The 15,513-nt window shown below is 33.9% G+C and overlaps 1 protein-coding gene across 1 annotated transcript; it reads left to right on the forward strand.

The window, feature by feature from the left end:
- Positions 1 to 3,203: 3,203 nt before the first annotated feature.
- Positions 3,204 to 10,147, forward strand: SCG2 (secretogranin II). Its single transcript, XM_063306693.1, has 2 exons — positions 3,204 to 3,307; positions 7,595 to 10,147. The coding sequence occupies exon 2, from the start codon at positions 7,609 to 7,611 to the stop codon at positions 9,412 to 9,414; it is 1,806 nt and encodes a 601-aa protein (XP_063162763.1). The 5' UTR covers positions 3,204 to 3,307; positions 7,595 to 7,608; the 3' UTR covers positions 9,415 to 10,147.
- Positions 10,148 to 15,513: the final 5,366 nt, after the last annotated feature.

Here is a 15,513-nt window from a genome sequence, read left to right on the forward strand (position 1 = left end):
ATTCATTCACATTTGCTGCCTTACTTTATTCCTGACATCCTCTCTACACTATGACTCAGACTTTCTCATTGTTTTACTTCATACACACACATATCACACACACACACACACAGAGAGAGAGAGAGAGAGAGAGAGCGTGAGAGAGAGAGAGACTCAAATACTGCTATCTGATGTCTGACTCAAAGCTGCCACTGAAATCACAATTCCTTGATCCAGTCAGAAGACTCTTGATATTCTTTGGGAGATATATAAAATTTGTTCAAAGCAGACATCCACAGTAGGTACTAATAGTTTTGTATGTGAACGTAGGGAACTTATTTTGCCATCATCTTGCAAAATAATTCTTCCAAACTAGATTAAAGGTGGGAAAAGTGACATGTTTAAAAATACTTCCTAATTTTAAAAAAGAACAGCACCATGATAGTATATGTTGATTTCATGTTGAAGTAGCTGACCTAGTGCATGGAAAGCCCTTCTCCAGTGAGGCTCTGCTTTGATATACTGAAGATATTCATGTTTGGTATGCTAGTGCCTCTTTTACTTAGGCCATCAATTGTTTGCAACTGACAATAATATGCAAATGAATCAGCCAGTGTGGCAACTGCATTTAAATGTGTTCAGTTAAAAATCTCAATAGTTTAGGACATTCACTTTTTCAGTCCATTTTAAAAATCTTTTTTAAAAGAAGAAAGATCATAGCTCAGAGGTATAACACATGTGCCCCAAATAAATCCTGAGCTCGTGACACTTCTGAGAAGGAAAGACTTGTCTGTAACTCTGAAGAATATCTAAAAGTCAGTGTAGACCATTTTCCCCAACTGTGTACTCTGTGGATGTGTTAGATTTCAGTTCCAATAATTTCCTACCATCATGTGCTTTGGCTTTCCATTGTTTTGATTATTCTTCATCTTTTAAAAAAAAATTAACATTATGTATCACTCTTAACTTGATGCAAATTACTTTGAATACTTGTTCTGAAAGGTGTGAGTACTTGACATCTATGCTGGATCCCTCTGCACTGGGTGATGGGCCAGTTGTTGCTTAAAGTTTTGTATAGTAGCTCAGGCTAACATAACATCACTCCAGATAATTGGGGAGGGAGATAAAGCATTGAGCAAGGGGCAGTGATTGAGAAGAGAGCATGTTGGCTGTTGATTCTGGTTTTTCTCAACCATGGAATCAGTTCAAAAATATAAAACATTAAATAAAAATATAAACATGCAAGCAAAATAAAATTAATAAGTTTCCTCTCATCAGTTGTCTCCTGGCCAGAACTAATCACCACAACAAGAATGGGTAATTTATTCAGTCTAGATCCCATTTTGCAGCTCTGAGACATCCCCAGAACAATACCATTAAAGTTCAGCAGCAAAATGGCTGAGTTTTAGCAAAAAAAATAAAGCTGGATAAAATGTATCTATTGCTATTTTGAAATCTCAACCCATCTAAAAACACAACTAAGGACCACAAATGTTTCTCCTATTCTCACCATGTAATCATCATATCACTGGACCACATTTACATCCTCAGTGGCAGGAAAAATAATGTTGAAAGATACAGCCTTGCTACTAAAAAGGTTTTTCCTTGAAAATATGAATGCTTTTCTCATTGCTCTACTTCTATTTTGTTCATGCAGGATCCCTTGACAGTTAGTGTGGAAATTAGCTGTTCAAATCTAAAATTCATACCAATCATAACAATATCCAAAAAGAAATATATAGTCTGTTGAGAACTGGTATCATACAAGGAAATAGTTTTGTGTATCAGCTGAATTCTAAAGAAACAATCTGCAGTTAATTCCACATGGAACAAATATTGACTTGAGTAGAAGTGTACCTTTCTGGGCAACAGGTTCCACTGTCAAACTTCTCTTATGTTTTGAAGTTTTTCCTAATATTCAATCAGAATTTGCCTTCTCTTAACTTAAATACACAACTCCATGTTCTGCACTCAGGAATGAGAGAAGATAAATCTTCACTTTCTTCCTTATAAACCACATTTAGATGATCACTTTTCATCTAGAGCAGGGATGAGCAATTGACACCTCTAGACATTTCAGACCAGAAAATTAATAAACCTGGCCATGGAATGACTGAGCAGGGATTATAAAAATTGTACTGAAAAGCTAAAAGTTGCTACTCTGATGACCAAGAATAGTATTCCAGTATTATTGCTATTTTAAGGTGGCTAATCCCTGTGATGAATATCTACTGGAAAATAAAAGACAGATTCCTGAATTAGAGGTCTTCATGCAAGACTACATTTATGTTTGGCTTTTTCCACATAAACTTCCCCCAATAAAATTAGAGCTGCTACAGATGGAAGCCTAAGATTTATAGTTTATTGCAATGATGTGAGCAGACATATCATTATAATTACATTGTGAAAAATAATTAGGTTCATTTTCTCCTTCATGTTTGTATGTCTTTGTGTGTGTTTCATTATAATTTCATTACAGATTTTAAGAGCAACTCCTCCAAAATAAATCTTAAAATATACATATATGTCTAGACAGATGAATGTAATAGAAAGCAGCAATGATAATTACATCCCTATCCTGCAGGGATTTGGAGGTTTATGGAATCTATTTGTTTTTACTAAAGCCTTGAGATTCAATATCTGGAGTCTGGTGCAAAAGATAGGTTTATAATTTTTAAAAATCTAATAATTTATATTCAGTGCTAAATGTGATCATATATCACAGTTCTGTTACTTTTAAAAAAACCCTCCTGATTATTCTCAAGCTTTCATAATTTCAGCTGCATCATTTAAAATCTACAGAGTGGGAGTGGAGATCCTTCTAATACAGCAGTTTCTAAGTATTTGGGAATCAGGAATTTTTGCCAGTATCCTGTAAATTCCTCTGTTCTCTCAGAAGAACCAGAGCTACAGTACTTGCTGCCCGTCCCTGTCAAGGAATAGGCAACAGGGAAATATATAAACTGCTACCTACCTGATCAGTGTCATCATTTTTTTAAAGGCTCTCAGAGGCTCCCTAATTGCAACGAAGAATGCAGTTTTCCCTAGAGGAAGGCAGGTGGCGTAAACATACAAAGGAAACCTCTTTCTCCCTCCCTTGAAATAATGAAGCCAAACTACGTTTCTTTGTAACGTTCTTTCTCAAAAGGAAAGTCGCTTTTTTGTTTTTGTTTTTCCCCCAACCAATTGGGGTGACGTCAGTCTGTCAGTAGAGAGTCAGGTGATGTACGCTATAAGCGGAGGGAGCTGTCCTGGTGCTGAAAACAGTCCATAAACTAGGAGCGGATGGATATAACCAATATCATGCTTTAGGTTGCCTCAGACACAGGTAAGGATATATACTTTCTTTTTTAATTAACAAATCAGATGGAAGAGTGAATGCATATTTTCTCTGCAGGCAGCTTCCTAACAAAGAATAAGCTAGAAGCAGCAAATTACCTAGTCAGGAAACGTTTGAAATTGAAACCTGATGCACTTCACTTAGCAGCACAGAAACAGGATTTTAAATAGATGTTAAATATATCCTTCAGACCTAACCATAGATATCAAAAATAACAAGAAACCAGGACAAGGAGAGTGTTGGTAATTCTACACGAGCACTATTCAAAACCATTAAACAGCAAGCAATTTTTCAGGATTTTTAGTAGTTTATAAACATGTGTATTTATAAAGCTTCATTTTTTTTAGTGATTGTCAGTGCAACTGAATCTCAGAAATAAGTCACTATAATTTTAAACATAATGCTACTAACACTTTGTTATTCCATATAAGATGGAATTTCTAATATTCTAATTTGGATTAAAGTAAAATTTATAGATTTATGGATAAATTTATGCATTATGGATAAAATACAGTGGATCTCTGCATAACTCTAAGGAAAAGTCCTACTGAATATTTTTATAAAGAATCAAATTCCACTGAATATATTAAGAGCTAAAACCCTCAGTCCATTGAATATATTAAGAGTTTTACCATTTCATTCAGGTACATTATTTATTTCTATATAGTATTAAAGGAAACTAAAGGGTTTTCTAATAAGCAATTATATGGAGATATTGGAATTGAATTTGAATTCATTGTGCTTTCATAAGATGTAGTGAAGTAGAAAATAATGCAACCACCATGGGGGGGAAAGCCTTTAAATATTTTCTTTTTGTATTTACCCATTTAACTAAAAAATGGCATTTTTAGCATAAAAAGATGGCAACTGAAGCATAAAATAGGACACAAAAGAAAACTACTTTTTAAAAAATTTTAAATTTCAATGCATTTTGTCCTTTGTTCATATCTGGAACTTAAGATTATTTTATCTTACAATAAATCTTCATAACTAAGCATAATTGTAGCTCAGAGTGATTACAGAGTGCAGGATACGAATGAGTGCCTATTTGAAATATCTAGAAGCAAACAAAAAACAACTACCAATCAATACAACAATCTTAAAATGGTGCTATTAACTAGGTAATATTCCAGTCAACTATAGGTGAAATCCAGAGTAAGTCCACTAAAATCAGTAGGACTTAAGGTTATAAATTAAATCTCACTGATTTCTGTGTGTTTAACTAGCACTAAAATTGGATTCCATATAATAATCCATGGTTTATCTTTCTTTATCTGCTGTTCATTTTCATTTTTTACACAGATTTTCCTTGAATAGTACATAAAAGCTATTTCCTTAGAATTAGTACATAAAGGTATTTGACTAAACCATTCAAGCACTGGGTCTGCAATCTTTTTTTGTAATGTAAGAAAAACTATCCTCTTTCTTTTAAGGACATTCTTAAAGAAGAATCCTTCCTCCTATTTTGAAATGATGTTGAAAAGAGCCTTGAGAATTATCAGATTATTAAGTAGCATATTTATTGATCTAAATTTTCATTTGGGTCATTGTTGAAGGAAATTAAAGCAATTATGTAATTCTACTTTAATTACCTCAATATGTAAAATTATGTCATACTGTGCTGCAAAACAAAGTCAACTTTTGCTTGAGTGGCATAATAAACCTTCTGTGTGCATGTGTGTTTACTCAGAACAGAATAAGATAAACTAGCATTACTGCATTTTTCCTCCACCTCATGAACCACTACTACATCAACAGGATATTTTACAGAGTGTGAGAAGGAGTGGAAAAATGAATGGACTGAAAAAAGTTGAATCAGGCAAAGATAATTTTATCTCCACTCTGGTTTTGATTTTCCTCTGGTCTGCTTATTGTAGTTTTTCTCAAAATTTTCAGAATTTGTTTCAGCCAGATTTAAGTAAACAGGAATTTTGTCCCTTTAACCCAATAACCCAAATACACGGTTTTTTGAAGACAGTCATGTGTGTATATTGAGTGTGTATGAAAGAGGAGGGGAGATTCCTTTTCTATAAAAAACAGTAAGTTTTTATAAAATGTTCAATGCACTATACTGCTCACTACTTGCTCCCATGTACAACCAAATATTATAGAAATGATATTTATATAGTAACTATGAATAAATAAATATGTCTGATCAATCATGTTATGATTGGAATGGTTAAATCCAGGGTGGGCTGTGTACTACTCTTTTTGTAAACATAATTTTTTAAAACAATTCCTACTACTAACACAATCATAATATGAAAATCTCATTTACAAATGAGGGTGGCCACAGCCTAGCAAAAGGTTTACTCAAGCCAATAGATTTTAGGAAGTCCTATTCAGTATTGCCCCATCCCTTTAATTCTAGGCTTCCTTAGATGCATTTGAGACAAAAAAACATTTCTTTAGTAAAAGGATATACCTGATGAAAAATTAGGGAAGCACATTTTTAAAATGATGACCATTTAGCCTCTCAAGCTGGCTGGTATTTGCTAATCTCCCTTTCTGAATCTTCTTGAACAATTAAATTTTAAAAACCATACAATTAATGAAATATATTGCAAAACTTCAAACTAATCCTTAAGTTATCTCAGAAACCTAGTTCTATAATTTTTTTTGAGGTCTGCTTATTTTTTACCCTAAGGTTCTATTTCCTGGGTGCAAGGTTTTGGAATGACTAAATCAAGAGACTGAGATGTTCAGTTAAACTGTAGATAGGAAAACCAACATATGACGATATTTCTTATCTTTATTTTTTATATTTTTAATTTATATAACATTTTATGGACTTAATTTATATTTTCATTAGGCATTTACCTTGTTCTCAGGTCATTAAGCACTAGATAAATCCAGCTGCAATTTTCAGGCACAACTAAACATTATAAAAACATAACCCAGGCTAGCAATTAAAATCTATATTCTTTGTCAAGGGAAAAAAGCTGACTTGAGTTATCAAGATTGCTTTAATTTTGCACTTGGGAGTATGTTATAAATATTTAGAGATAGAGATTTATTTTCCATAAAATATTTATTCCCATTTATTTTATTCATTGTATTTATTTACTAACAGTACTTATAAACTGTCCCAATCTATATAACTCTATTTTATTAAATAAGCCTTAGCTTATTATTTTATTATTTGCAGAGTTTGGTCATGATGAGGCATTGTGTTGGCAGAGAGGAGTGAGTAATTACCAAGAGAAGCCAGATACTTTTTTTTTTTACTTTATTGTTGTGTTGTGATTAAATTTATTCTTTCATGCTATGTTTTGTTGCCACAACTTGTGATCACAACAATAAACTTATTGATTGATTGGAACCTTTTTGGACTAGTGGGCACATTTGGAATTTTGACAGCTTGCTGTGAAAACTCACACAAAATGGCTGCTGGAGGGGATGAGGCTTGTTCATTAAAAAAAAAAATGCCGAGGAAGAACCTAATCAGTTAGAAATAACAAGTTTACCAGAATCTTACCTGCCATATCCTTCAGGTCCCCTAACCTCAGGGTATGTCTTACTACCCTGACTTACTTTGTCTCTTTTCTAGGCTGGTAAATATACTCTCAAATAAAACACTGGAATACAGCCACACATCAAGTTTATGGAACCCATTGGTGTCCAGAGGAATTCTTGGAAATAAAAATGATGGTATTGGTTGACCCTAAATTTTGCAAAATGTCAGCTTCTTTTTTTCAGTTAAATGTTTTTTTTAAAAATGTAAAAGATCAGATGGCTCAGAAAGCCTGGCGAGCATCAAGGCAAGTGTTCAAAGATACCTTGGTGGCCACAGAACCATTTTTGGTAATTAATTCTAGATTCTGAGAATGCTCTGTCCAAAGTCTCAGAAGTGTTAAGTCCATAAAAGAAATGCATAATATAGGGAATTTAGGTTTCTGTCCAGGAAATCAATATTATTGTTAAATAAAAAAAAGCTGTCCCACATAAATTATAATTTAAAAAGATGTGATTCATTATTATTTATTCAAGTATCTAAGGCTTTTTCACTAAACAACAGGGAAAAAACAAACAAACTTACAGGGAACAATTTCTATGAGAACATAATTAGCTGTAACTAATTTGTACAGACTATGGTTAATTCAACTTCATTTTTCTGGTCAATGACCACAAATAAATAAATAAATAAATGGAATTCAACTTGAAAGTATTTTATAAGAATTTAGTCTGGAACTGTTATTGCTGTGCATACCTGACCATAGAGGATATTCAAAATGTACTTCTCTGTGTTAATTCTCATTTTTTCTTTATTTTAAGGAAACATTTCAAATATGGCTGATAAAACTTCCTGGCTTGGAATAGTTTTGCCTCTTGCCCAACTTTTTGTGCTAATCTTTTATGCCAATGCTGCTTCGTTGCAAAATTTTCAAAACATTCAAAACGATGCAGACTATCTAATGAAAAATCTGCAAAAGCTTCCAAGCCCAGATATGATCAAAGCTCTGGAATACATAGAAAACCTAAGAAAACAAACAAGAAATATAGAAACAAGCCCAGATTATAACTCCTATCAAAGTCCCCCATTTGTTCTACAGTCAAAAGAAAGCAAAGACCAACACTATTTACCTGACAGCCTAAGACAGTCCTTCCCAGAAGATGATTCACAGTGGGTTAAGGCAATGTTGGAAGCTCTAAGACAAAGAGAGAAAGAATCAAAAGTTGTCTCAAAAGAAAATAAACTCAGTCCCCTGAGTTCAGACAATATCTTTCTAGATGGAATGATGGATGATTATGATGATCGTACTTGGCTTGCTACAACACATAAACATTCTAACATGCCACATACATACTTTGAAGAAAATTCAAGAGATAGTCCTTATAAAAGAACAAATGAAATAGTGGAAGAACAGTATACACCCCAAAGTCTTGCCACTTTAGAATCTGTATTTCAGGAGCTGGGGAAGATTATGGGGCCACATAATCTAAACAAAGAAAGGTTTAATGGGGAACAGAAGCTATATGCTGATGAGGAAGATGATGCTTTTAAAGGAAATAACATTGCCTATGAAGATGTGGTTGGAGGAGAGGACTGGAATCCAATAGAGGAAAAAGTGGAAAGTCAGACTCAAGAAGAAGTAAGAGATAGTAAAGAACAAATTGAGAAAAACGAAGAGATTAATGATGAAATAAAGAGAGCAGGTGCCCTGGACAATTACATGAAAAAAGAGAATAAAAATCAAGTCCTGGAAGATGTTTCACAGCTGATGGATTATTATTTGAAAAAGATGATGAACAGACCAGCAGGTGACAAGTTAGGGATCAACCAAAATGAAGACAAAAGGGCAGCCAAATATTTTGAAAAACAGCTTGATCCTCAGGCAGTCTATCAGTTGATAGAAATCTCAAGAAATTTACAGATCCCACCTGAGGATTTAATTGAAATGTTGAAATCTGAAGATAAACATCAGAATGAAAAGGAACAAGAACCTGAACTGACTGAAGATATTGATGAAATCCCTGAAATTAATTTAGAAAAGTCAGACCTATTCAAAAATAAGATGAACTTACATGGTTATCAAAAGCAAAGACTTAACTTTGTGCCAGATAATCTGCCAGAAGACCTCAGTGTTGAAGACATTATCAATCTTTTAGGGATAGAAAATGTTGCTAATCAAAAAAACCCTTATCCTGGATATCAAATAAATCAAGAAAATGGTTTGCCAAAATGGTACCTGCCTGCAAGATCTAATCAAAATATACTTTCCAAAGTGGCTCAGCTTAACCGTTTAGAAAGGCAAATGGAACAAGAATCACTGAATGGAAAGGAAGAAGAGTTGTCAGATTATTTAGCCAAGATGTTGTCAAAGTATCCTGAAGTTATCAATACAGGTCAGAACAAAGAAATTCCACTTGCAGTTTCATCTGAGGATGACCATCTAGACCAAATAGGAACTCATGAATCAGATCAATTCACTTTACTCAGCAAAAGGCTGCCAATGGCTAAGGAGAATGATGACACACAGAACAGACCATATATGGATGAAGATATGCTAGCAAAAGTTCTGGAATATCTAAACCAGGAGAAGTCTGAAAAGGGGAGAGAACACATTACCAAAAGGGCAATGGAAAATATGTAGTTGTTTAAATATTATTTCTCCTCATTGGATTAAGTTCTACCCCAATTCAGTTGTGATTTAGTTTTCTTTAAGAATTTGAGGCATGTTCAGGCATTTTACTTAGCTGCTTTTTGCCCACAAGAATTCTGGCACCCCCTTTTTCATGAGTAATATTACTTGTATGAAAGAGACGCTCATGGACCTCAGCTATAGATGCTCCTGTAGTCTCTGCATGTGGTTTTGAACATTAGTGATTGCAGGGACTTCCACAGGTGAGATCTGTGAGCTCCCAGCAAATGCTCTATACTGCTTGTGAAAATGATTGTGCCCAGATGATTCCTTCAGGTGCAAAAGTGGTTTGGTTTTGTGTCTCAAATGGTCATAGTGATGGATGATTTGGCACTGAACAGTCTGTATAAACTCCTCTGAGCTGTTCTGTTGTTTATGAGTATCTTTAAATGTTCAAAATTTTGGTCAAATAACAAATTGCTTCAATTTTTTTAAGAAACAATTTTATGAAATAAAATGAAAACTGTCAAATGGTAAATCTTGAGAGGTCTTGATAAAAGCAGATTGACCACCAAAACAGAGGTTTTTTAAATGAATTGAAATATTTTGTTATTGTCTGTAGTGTATTTTGTGGAGTACCAAATAAAAAATAAAGCATTCATATACATATAAATATATATATATATATAGTTTTATTTACAAAGCTTTTTCTATTCTGTGTTTTAAGGTCAATGAATAAATATTATTTCTGGACAATAGACTGTGTTTTGTTTTGAGTGACTAACTGCTTATTTTCAAAGTTAACTTACCAAAGGTGAAATAATCTCAGTGCTTTGAAGAATAATAACAACTCTAGCTTTTCCAATGATAGCAAGTAACCACACCATTCAATGATGTCACCAAATACACCTTTTCAAAATCAGGTCACGAACGCAACAGAACACTATGCGTTATAAATTATCAGTAGTCAGCAGAAACACTTTTATCTGAGAGTAACTAACTGAAGAAGAGAAGGAGCAACCCATAATTCATCTCTTTAAGACTCACTTTCAGTTTCCATTAACTTAAGGTTATAAGTATATTTCATGGAATAAAATACAAGCTCTAAAACTAATATGTATACATTTGTATCAGGGGAAGACAGTGGAAGGCTATAAATAAAACTGAAATCCTTGAATAATTATAAATAATACATTGAGTTAAAACAAAATTAAATTTTTCATTCTTTTATCCTAGTAAAATCAAGTTAGTCATGGCTGGTTTAAGTTTCATTGTTCACCATCCAAAAGGTCATTCATTTCTGGAATTTGCTACTGCAAAATGTGCAATAATCATTAACTTAGATTATTTAAAAGGGGATTAGACAAACTGGGGAAGGATAAGTTAATAATTATGAGGCAACATATCAACTAGTAGTAACTGGTGCAGCAAAGGATATTCTTCACTCTTTGCTTGTTGACTGTCCTGGAGAGATTGGAAATTAAGATGGTATATTTGATGGAGTTTCAGTCTATTTTGGAGAGGTTTTATTTATTTATTTATTTATTTTATAGTTGGAATACTTATATTCAAATGCCGTCAATTCTTTACTGGCACTGAAAAACGAACCATCTAGTCTTTAATAGGGAATTCAGTAAGCCACCATGCACTATTGCATAATAAAGTGACATGCCCAGTGAACACATTTATTTTTGCATAGTTTATGGGTGAAGTTCATAAAATTGAGTTAAGGACATGCATGTCTATTACTTCATCCATACCTCCTTTGGCTTCCCCTAGTTTGTTGAGGGCAAGGTATTTTATGCAAGCAAAAAGTATAAGATGACAATTCTAGTATGTGACTTAAATATAGCCCATATTCTCTGCCAGCCTTTCTCCATTTGTTTCCCTTTTGTTAACTTCAAGTTCCACAATTCTCTGGCAGTATTCTTATTGGGCATGATGGGTGTGGCAGTTCAACACATCTAGAGAACTTTGAGGAGGAAGGCCAGTTGATATACTGTATACCAGCACTGTTTATGGTAGGTTTACTCTCAGAATGGAGATAAGCACAATTGCTCAGGCTCCATTCCCTCCATCATCAGCCTCCCTGTATTGATGGGAAAGATCTGAAGTGACACTTAGGTCAGTATTTAACTGAAAGCACTTTCCAAATGCTATACATGATAGACTGCCAAAACGGATGCATTCAGGGTTTCACTTCCAGTTTCTCTACAATTCTTATCAAAATGGGAAGATCAGTATAATGGGAAGATCATGGCTGAAACATGGTCCTTTTATGTATAGATCTGCCAGACACCTGAATAAGGCTAGCATGATTTCTATTGTTCTTGGCTAGTACCTATTTTTTTATTTTCCCAGGCAGAATGGGAATTCTGGAGTCAAATGCCAAGGTGATATTTGGCATTGAGACAGACTCCTAGAAAGGGGCTAGTACAACCTGCAGTGTTTTGTTACAGATTCCATGTGTTCTTTCTGGTATCATACAGTAAATGTAGAGAATGATGGAATATAAATCTTTGTATCATACATTTGGTCTTGAGTGACAATAACACATTTAAATCAAAAGCAGTTTCTCTTTTTGCCAGCAATTACCTGACTTTCTTTCCAATTGTTGCCTCCATCATACATTAACACTGGATTCATTCCTGAGATGACTGTGTCACAGTAGCCTGTCACTTTGTAGTGATCAGAGAAATCATTAGCATAGTATCTTTTCCCTTTTAGCTGTTTTCTTTGATTCTGCTTTAAAGCAACAGGTTCCTATGGTAGCATGGTGAAAGCAACAAAGTCAGAACTACAGCATTCCCTGGTTGTTCCTCTGTGACGTAAGTGATCATGTTGCATCAAAGAGCCCTTGTATATAGCTTTAATGTATTAACTTCATTATCCATTCAGCAAAAAATATATAAGTGATCTCTTAGATGCAGCCCTTTTAAAAACCTGGCTTCTATTTATTATTGATCAATGAAGATATATTTCAATTCATCAGTGTATTGAAAACATATTCCAGTTGTGATATTCATATTGATTGTACTGGAATTAGCCAATATGCAGTGATAATGAGGACAGTTTTAAGGAATTTCTAGGTTAATTTCAGCAAGAAAACAAATAGTATTTCAGTCTATACTATAAACAAGCATACACAAATTTTTAACTATCATTCATATAAACAGGGTTTTTCATTGAAATAACCTCTCAACCTATTATTAGCAAGTTTTCTGATTAAATCTCTTATCACAAAACTTCAGAGTTTTGTAGTTCAGCAGTATCTCTTCCAGCTTCCTGTTTTGGATCTGGCTTCAGCAAACCACTGTTTTAGCATTGTTAGAAACAAACTGCCCCAGCAGGTATCAACACCTAACCAGCATTGGTTAATCTCAGAAACTTAGCAGAGTCAGCCCTGGGGAGTATTTAAATAAAGGACCACCAGGGAACTGTTGTTTAGACTGGTATAAAAAAAACTTTCTGGAAAAAGGAATGGCAAACAATTTGTATAATGGCCCCAAGAACCTTGCATGGTTGAACTCAAGAGGAGTTTTGCCTGATGCAAAGGTGTCTGTCCTCTTTAAAAATGGATGTCTTTGTGTTTAGGTCATTCTAGCATTGCTAAGGCATAACAGGTTTGTATGTAGATGATTATACTGCTGCTGGGCTGTTTCTTTTTTTTTTTAGAAAAACAGTAATCTCATTTTGGGAAGAGAAGAACTGGGGTCGGGGAAGGGATATTTTAACCCAAATCTAGGACATTCCAGATGTTCCAGATATCCCTTAGAATCCCCAGCCAGCATGGCTAATGACAAGAGAAATGCTTAGAGTTGTCTTGGCTGTTTTTGGCTTTCTAGAAGTTGCTGAATTACTTTAAACTTTTCCACCTATATTTTTTTCCAAGCTTACTTGCTGTCTGATTTGCTTCCTGATAATGTGCCTAGTGGAAGTGGGTGGGAGAGGAAGGACTTAATGCTATCTTAGTCCTTTCCCTCTCCCTCATGTAGCTGTACTTCAACAAAACAAAACATGCTTAGCAATTCAAGCATAGATTTCTCATGTAATGGGTAGTGTGAGTTAAACTCTTCCATATGATTATGACACTTTAAGGAGGAGGGTTAAAAAGGCTAAAATAAAATATATCTCTGATCTTGGTTACCTACTGCAATTTGTAAAGGTAGCATGGACAGTCATGTTATAGCAGTCAGAGAAAATGCAGCATACAGTGCCTGATTAAAGCCATCTATTTACATGGTTATCCAGCCCATCTAATATCTAACCTAAAATAGAAACATATTGAGAAACTTAAAACTAAACCCAAATAATATAAAATGTGATTAAATTTAAGTTAAACTGCATGAGCATTTATCTCATCTCATTATGATTCCTAGCTTGGGTAATGAACAAAGTGTCTCCAGTATACATTGGAATAGTACTCCTGTTTTTGTAGTCTTCTGGCAAAGAACAGCTGAAGTTCTCATTGCTATGAACCTGATGGATGGCATCTGCTCTGACTATAGCAAACCTTCTAGACTAATTAACCTGGAACTTCATGAATCCCATGATAAAATATTCTTACGGATTTTGATGTTTAATCCCAGACTGCAAGAGTTACATAAATGTTTATTATCTACTGTTATGCTGTAATCATATAGTTTACAGGTGATTTAAAATATATTCTTTATTGTAAAATAGGAACTTTGTTATAATTCTGAATTTCTGTCATAACTTCTTAAGAAGACATAACTTCCCATTTGTTTTCTCTAACCCCTTTCTTTTGCTTTCAAACCTTCATGCTCTGAAATTAGCTGAAACTCTTCAACAGTGTTTAGTGCCAAAGCAGGAATCACAGGTTCTCTTTAGGAGACACTACTGTTGTATCCAATTGGTTGTAAATTGAAATCCTCTGATCACCTCTAAAATTGTATGTAATACCATTAAAGTATATAATTAATGGTACCCTGTGTCTATTTTCTGACTGGGAATAAGCAAACTTAAAAAAATGTTTTTAAACTACTTTGTACATCAAAGAGGTAGGAAATCGATTATGGTATAATGATACAAGAGCTATTGTTGATATAAGGGCTACTTCAGTTCTACTATATTCCAGATAATGGGAGGACAGAGTGGTAGAGCTCTAGGGATGCATATACTGGGTCTGACCTTATATCTCCATTATGTAGCTTCCCTGTCTCTTAGTAATTAAATGAGGATTAATTATCATTTCCTACAATTTTTCAACCTGGCTCCAGATATTTACATGAAAATACCAGAACTGCCCACTGTTGGAGAAGAATGAATGAAACAATATTACTTAAGTTTTGATTGTTTCAAGGAAAATATTTCAAGGACAATTATATTTTTTTAGGGAATTGTATTTCAACTCATTCCCCCAATAAAATAGCAAGTGCAGAACAAAACAAAATATCCTATATGGTATCACTAAGCTGTTCCAATTATTACACAGAGATGAGATTGTCTAACATTCTTCTATTCAAGAGAACAAATAAAAATAAAATAATGAACAAATGTTGTGAATATTTTGACTTGGAAAACTCCATTAAATAGGTGAATTTTTCTTCTTGGGATATGCAAAAAATTAAGACCTAGACTGTAAAACTCTGGACAGAGTGCTTTGTATCTCTTTTCTGTCATTTTGTGGTTGTCTGTTTGCAGCCTAGACAAGGTAGCCTTATTCTTTCCCACTCTAAACCCAATTTTAAAAATATCCCTGGCTGTATAACATATGAGCCAAAGCTAATAGGCCTAGTTTTTGTAATTATTTACTATGGCTCTATAAAGCCAGACATGGATAAATGAATCTGAGTTTCATCAAAGTGGTTTATAATTGAGTTTATAGGATATAGAATTTCCAGGGGAAAATAATTAGTCTTCTCTGCTTTATGAAAATGTTTTGGGTTTTTTAAAATATTTTTTAAAAATATTGCAGTGGTAGGGCTAAGTTTAAATATTTAAGTTTAACCTTTTAAATTAAACCCTTTAAGTTAACCCTTTAAATATTCAGTATAGTCCCATAATTATTCCTAATGTAGCTTAGTATTTCTCCCGAGGATTAAACGCTACATTTATCATTAAATTGGCAGTATACAGCTGTGGGTTGTT

The sequence above is a fragment of the Candoia aspera genome, chromosome 6 (genome assembly GCF_035149785.1).
Source record: "Candoia aspera isolate rCanAsp1 chromosome 6, rCanAsp1.hap2, whole genome shotgun sequence".
In the NCBI taxonomy this organism is placed as follows: domain Eukaryota; kingdom Metazoa; phylum Chordata; class Lepidosauria; order Squamata; family Boidae; genus Candoia; species Candoia aspera.